This window comes from Engystomops pustulosus, unplaced genomic scaffold (genome assembly GCF_040894005.1).
Source record: "Engystomops pustulosus unplaced genomic scaffold, aEngPut4.maternal MAT_SCAFFOLD_126, whole genome shotgun sequence".
Lineage (NCBI taxonomy): Eukaryota > Metazoa > Chordata > Amphibia > Anura > Leptodactylidae > Engystomops > Engystomops pustulosus.
This window is the reverse complement of record NW_027285007.1, coordinates 22089-29317: the sequence shown is the minus strand read 5'-3', so window position 1 is coordinate 29317 and position 7229 is coordinate 22089. Positions and strand designations below refer to the sequence as shown.

The 7229-nt window shown below is 40.9% G+C and overlaps 1 protein-coding gene across 1 annotated transcript in view; it reads right to left on the bottom strand.

Annotated features, from left to right (window-relative positions):
* Window positions 1-812: 812 nt before the first annotated feature.
* LOC140108404 (protein Wnt-9a) overlaps window positions 813-7229 on the bottom strand; it is a 28498-nt gene continuing 22081 nt past the window's right edge. Inside the window, exon 3 of the mRNA XM_072131714.1 lies at window positions 813-6478. Coding sequence (XP_071987815.1) covers window positions 6005-6478 — 474 coding nt within the window. The 3' untranslated portion in view covers window positions 813-6004. The remainder of the gene's footprint in view (window positions 6479-7229) is intronic.

Below are 7229 nucleotides of genomic sequence, written 5' to 3'. Positions count from 1 at the left end.
TGGACCAGGTATCACACAGCCCCTGGTAATACTACATTGGTGCAGCAGAGGGCGCTCCTGGGAAGACGTATAGTTAGCCATTGCTGTCTTTAGTACCTACCTCCTGATGTTGTTGTGTTGTTGGGCCAACATGATGTAAATAAGAGGGTTTTTGGGGCCCAGGAATATTTGCGAAAAAGAAAAAAAAATACAACAAAGTCATTTACAATTTAAAATACATTCATTGTTTTATTATTTTTTTTTCTTTTGTTATACAAAGATGTTAAATAACTTAAATACATTCTCAACAGCCACTCAGAATCAGATTGAACCCTACAAGCTGCACACATGAGGTAGAGATAAATAATTTAGTCTCCCAGTAGACATTAGAAATAAAATGTACAAAAAGGAACCCCTAATTCCTTCCTCCGATTCTCCAGTCCTGTCCTGTCCTGTCTGCAGGTCCTTTCATCGTAGATCTTCTCCTAAGTGCACACAACAAGATTCAGAGTCCAGTTTCATATGAATGAGAGAATTGAAAATATTGGGGTAATTGTTGGACCCATTGCGGTACCTAACATTGTGAGATAATTATAAACCACAACCGGGCGATGATGGAGATACTCGTAGATCTGTGTCACCCAAAGTAATAAACATTGGGTTTTGTGATGTCACATGATAATTACATGGTGAAAATTCTACAAATCTAAAGCTTCAGCTTACTATTCCATTATCAACAGATCTATATGGGGAGTGGCTACAGAGGTTGTGCCAATTCCCCACTGAACAGATCTGCAAGTCTAGAAGGATGGGAAAGAAAATAGATAATGATCATATGAAAAATCCACAGATTTTTATTTAAACATGAAAAAACATTGTACATTTTTTCTCAGTATTGATATATACAGTAACACAGTCTTTGAGAAGTATTACTTTCTTTTAAGTTAAAATGTCTCAGTACAAAGAGTTTAAGTGCAGCTTTAAAAGTTTCTTTCACACGATAGATTTTTTTAACGGGCCTTGCAATCGTTTTCTGTACATTTTTTAATCAGATTTAATTTTTTTTTTTGATATTTCAGAAAATAATCTAGAAGACTTTAGGAATCAAACGAGGAAATATTAAATACAATAAAAAATGAAACTTACAAAAAAATAAATAATTTCATCTTCTCAATGGGGATTAGGATTTTTTACATTTTTCATGACTCCGGGAGGAACCGGGCTCAGACTTCCTATTTTTAGTCAACATAAAGAAAATAAATTTATTTACAAAAACTTAAAAAAATTAGTTGACTGCATTAGAGAGATTCTCAAGATCAAAAAGACGAATTTCAAAAAACATTTCTCTTTGTGTTTCGGTAAAGTTTCACCGGGTTTAATATTTCCCCGAATTATTCTCCCTCGATGGGAAACAAAAAAAAAAAAAGAGAAAAATCTTTGTGTTACAAATAATCCACAGGATAAACTCTGGGCGCAGCTGTGCAGACGCGGCCGTCGCTCGCCCCGATCAAAAGATTCCAGAATTTACACGAGCTCCGGGGAATTGGTCTTTCTGACACAATAACATTTTGCATAAATGTGTCATTTTACTTGAGCAGGAAATGGGGATTTGGGAAAAGCTCCGATTTATGGAACACTGGATTTTTGACCTTCAGCTTCTCCAAGTCTTACTGGGGGTTTGTCAAATGGCCGAGAAGACAGCAGGACCTAGATAAACAATATGGCGCAGGTCCTCGTAAGGTCCAGGGATCAGACACATGGAACTGTAGAGGAGAGACTTTCTGTCGACTTACATTTATAAAACAAGGCACCGGCTTGCAATTGTTTTGTACAAAAAATTTCTGTTACACAATAATATTTAACGCACTTTTATAAAATATTAAGTAGAAGTAGAGTTTTACATAAACATTATTTAAAGAAAATCTTAAAACAAACCAAAACATGCGCCAAATGAATATGGCGGAAAGTGGCCGGTCGTTTGTGGGTGATTTATTAAATTAATTAAAAAAATAATAATACCTACAAAATGTATATCAGACATTTGTAAAACCGTGGCTTCATTGGTTGAGTAACAGAATAAGCCCCTCCCCCCGGGTGTGACACTTTCACTTCCTGACTAAGGCACAACAGTGAATTCATACAGAAGACGATGACCAGGGCCGGCTCTAGGGCGGAGCAAGATGTCAACCTCTAAGGCACAGGATACATTTAGTTTTTTGTCTTTTTCCCGAATGACCAAGATATGAAAAAAAGAGAAATTTTTACCTCACTTTAATTGAAAAAAAAAAAAGGTTTTTTTAACTTAAAGAAAGAAAAACATGATTTCTAAGCACGTCAAAATCCTAGAAGGGACCTTCCATTACTTCATCTCCTTCCAGCCTGTACGTGTAGCTTACGTGTAGATATTGTCTCAATGTATTAAATAATAAAAAAAGAATTCTTAGAACTTGCTTAATTTTAATTCTTTACCCTAAATATTTTAGCAACAAGAACATGAAGCTACGGGATTATTGTATCTTCCATCCCATCCCTGGTTCACATATTGGAAAGTGCTGCTTGTAGGGGAGGATCATGGGAGCTGGTGACATCACGAAGACCAGAAGAGTCGTCTCCCGCAATCAGTGATGTCACTAGTTGTAGGTCATGTGATCCATCCAAATACCAAAGACTGCGTACCATCGGTCAGACATGCAACGGGTCAAATTCTTGTCATTTATTACTTTTTTTTGTATTTTTTCTTCAAATATTGTAAAACCACAGGAAAATAACCCCAACTATATACAATATACACGAGAAAAAGTCCTATGTCCACATTGTCATAAATAGAAAGCGTCTGGGCTTCAGCGCGTGTGACCCTACACTCACCGGAGCTTGGTCTGCTCAGTAGTTCATTCATCCTCTCCTGCACTTACACACTGGGAATTTTTTTTTTTTTTTGCATTTTATATCATTTTTTTGTTGCATTTTCTTGGAATATTGAAAACAGGTTGATAAAAACTATGTGCAAGCTTCGTGTATCTGATTCCGCCACCTCCACGCGTCTCTTCCTTACTGAAGGCACAAAATGTGTGTAATATATGGAGGTGATACCACAATATAACCAAACAATAAATAAAGCTTCTATATAGAATATACGCACATTCACACTGGATACAGCTCCGCTCTGGAACAAGCAGATCATTGCTATACATTTATTTTTTTTTTGTTATTTTTTAGTCTTTTTGTGGCTATGTATTTGGTCAAGGCTGGGAAGTCCATTTATTTGGGGTTTTGGGGTGGAGGGGAGCATCACGTGGGGTCAGTTATGGATGACATTAGTCTTCAGGAATATTAGGGTTTGAGAAACCTTTTTTAACATAAATATCGTCTGGATTTGATTCAATGTGGACACCATCGGGTGATGGCTACCAAGAATCAATGGTAAAGTCCAAGAAGGCTGTCTCATGGTATAGTCCACGTAGACCATCTCATTGGTATGGTCCACGTAGACCATCTCATTGGTATAGTCCACATAGACCATCTCATTGGTATAGTCCACGTAGACCATCTCATTGGTATAGTCCACGTAGACCATCTCATTGGTATAGTCCACATAGACCATCTTATTGGTGTAGTCCACATAGACCATCTCATTGGTATAGTCTACATAGACCATCTCATTGGTATAGTCCACGTAGACCATCTTTTTGGTATAGTCCATCTCATTGGTATAGTCCATGGAGACCATCCCATTGGTATAGTTCACGTAGACCATCTTATTGGCATGTCCATCTCATTGGTATGGTCCACGTAGACCATCTCATTGGTATAGTCGATGTAGACCATCTCAATGGTATAGTCCACATAGACCATCTCAATGGTATAGTCCACATAGACCATCTCATTGGTATAGTCCACATAGACCATCTCATTGGTATAGTCCACATAGACCATCTCATTGGTATAGTCCACGTAGACCATCTCATTGGTATAGTCCACGTAGACCATCTCATTGGTATAGTCCACGTAGACCATCTCATTGGTATAGTCCACGTAGACCATCTCATTGGTATAGTCCACGTAGACCATCTCATTGGTATAGTCCACGTAGACCATCTCATTGGTATAGTCCACGTAGACCATCTTTTTGGTATAGTCCATCTCATTGGTATAGTCCATGGAGACCATCCCATTGGCAATGTGATAATAATTAGATGGAGTGAAAGGTGATGTTCTGATTGTTCCCTGACAGCAGATGTGGGAGATAAGGATCGGGTATGTTGCTTCCCCAAGGAGGCCACAAAAGACGTCAGCTACTTGCTTTGCTGTCCTCACTGAGAACATGTGCTTGGCCGAGCCTGTTGTCCAGCGGGATTTTGTCTAGGAATGAGCTGTGTAAAATAAACTTCAAGCGTCAGAAAAGAGAAGAATATTCTGAACTCCTCTACCTGGTGGGAGGTTTACCTCTTGTTATAGTCATCTAATATGAAGCCAATCAAACAGCAACAGCCAATCCTCCCACATGAGGATCAGAGCCTTCCGCTCACCAGAGACCAACTATTGACCTCCTGATTGATCTGTTCCCCTCCAGACTCTCCAGATTCACTTCAGGACCTAGTCAATTCTTCAAAATTCTCTATCAGTTCCTAAATCTAGGGTCCCCCTCAAGGCTCCCCTGGTCCAGACCCTTATGTCATCTCCAGACATGACTAATCTCCCGTGTCCTCCCTTGGACACATTGATATCCACCATGGATGATCCTTCTTTCTCACATCTGGTTTGGTGAACAGGTGGTGACGTATGAGTGAAAACAGGAAGTTACATTCACCAATTTATCTGAATAATAATTGTGTTCAGACCTGATGAAGGTGGAGAAATGTTAAATAGAAATTCAAAAAGTTCTAGTGTTAAAAACTAAAACAACTTGAAGTTTGTCCAAAGTGAGAACAACTGTCCATGAATGGTTGGGGATGACGTTCTCAAGTCTTATTTGCTACTAGAACATGTTTTTGGCAGGGTAGAGACTATTGTGCCCCTAATGGGAAAGCTAAAGCCCTCAGTGACCCCGAGGGCTGGTCTACATGTAGGATCTAGTAGCCTTGTCATGATCCCCAAGCAACATTCATGGAGCTGGCCCGGAGAATACAACATATCTGTCTACTTCACAGCTTAGCAGAGGCACGGGAAGTGTTCCTGTCTTATGTGGTTTTGGCAAACGATCCTTCAAGATTTGTGTAGCTGGCGCATGTGATGAATGCGCCATAGTCCTGGATATAGTGGTTTTCAAGCTTTATACAGTATCTATGAAGGTTTTATTGCTCCTAGTCTTACAGTAAGTGGAATGAAGTCATACAAAGAGCGAGACCAAGTCACTCTCTGGATTAGACTAATATTACGGGAGGGGGATGGGGGAGTGGGTATCACCCCGACTCAGGTAACCTCCACAGGGAAAAAAGCTAAATATATGTCTATATATTTATATATTTATACAAAGAAAAATAAAATTCTGCTAGTGGTTTTTAAGACAGTGATAGTGCTAAAAATAAGGCATGTGGGGGTCATCGACAACCTACCACTCAAGCTACGAAGACCATCACTCTCAGTGATGGAACGGATGTCATTGCAACCTTGTAGGTTCAGCATCGCCTAAGACACGAGGGTCCTAGAGCCAAACCCCATGACGGTGGAGTGCAGGAGACTTTGGGATCAAGAACAACAACGAAAAACACCCCAAGTTATCCTGACATCAGAATTGTTCCCTTCTCATTCGTCTGAATTTATGGTCAAGGACCTGGGTCACCAGCCATGTACGTTACAAAGCCTACGTGTTCAAGAAACTTGGGAGGTCCCGGGATAATGACCATGTGAACAGGTGGCATTGGAGCTACCCAAGGTGCTCGGTCGGTATCCATGACTCTTCACAAATCCAGAACATCAAAAACAACGACGACAACACAATATTTGGGTCCTCCTGAACCCTACAAAGTGCTCATGTCATGTAGAAGTCTCCACCTCACGCCGGCGGCGGTCTGTCTGTTCCCATTGGCTAGTCTTTGCAGGTGTAGACTTCCTCTCGTTGAGTGCACTGTTTGCACTCTACATAGCAGCACCAGCGGACCTGACATTGGCAAGGCTTGGTCACCACCTTGCTCTGGGTATTATGTCCTCGACCGCAGCATATGCTTTCACAGTTTTTGTCTTTGTAACATCTCCTCCCAAAGGTTCCTGGGGAATACTTGCTCATCAGACAAAAATTTGGGGAATCGTCAATGTAAATGAGGTCTGTAGTCCTTGGGATGTGGTCGGTGTGGCCAGTGGTGGGTTTCTTAACTGGAGAGATGTCCCCTTCCCCCGTGGCTTCGTTGGTGGAGCTTCCTACTTTGAGTGAAGTCTCATATTTTTGTTTCAACTGTTTGCCAATTTCGTGAAAGGGAGAAAGCTGCCTCCAACAGGTGCGGACTGTGCAGGATCCAGACACCCCGTGACATTTACAAGTGGTCTTCACGCCAGACTTTATGACCTACAAAAATACAGAAAGCAGTTAATAAATCTCCTATGTGTTCTCCATGGTGCCCGCCCTAAACACAGAAGAGCTGACGCCCCCCGCCCCCCCCGCCACCCTCCCCTGTGGCCGTCCCTTCTTCCTGTCCAGAAGATCTGACAGATCCAGAGGTCGTGGTGACCAATTACAGTCTCCGGGAAGTTTGTGACCTCATGGAAACTTGTGGCGCTCCCAGATCTCAGCTCCTCATTCACCTGTCGCCCGACCCAAATTCTTAAAATAATGACATATTGTACGTATTACGAAGGGGATTCCACCTTGATTAACCCCTTCATGCCACCACGCCATCTCATTTACATGGAAACCCTTGAAGCCCTGACTACGAGAAAGAACATTGAAGTCCCGAGGGATGAATCCGGTGATGGACGCACTATAGCAGTAGTATATAGCAGTGGTATATAGCAGTAGTATATAGCAGTGGTATATAGCAGTAGTATATAGCAGTGGTATATAGCAGTAGTATACAGCAGTGGTATATAGCAGTAGTATACAGCAGTAGTATATAGCAGTGGTATATAGCAGTAGTATATAGCAGTGGTATATAGCAGTGGTATATAGCAGTAGTATATAGCAGTAGTATATAGCAGTAGTATAGAGTAGTGGTATATAGCAGTAGTATATAGCAGTGGTATATAGCAGTAGTATATAGCAGTGGTATATAGCAGTAGTATATAGCAGTGGTATATAGCAGTAGTATATAGCAGTAGTA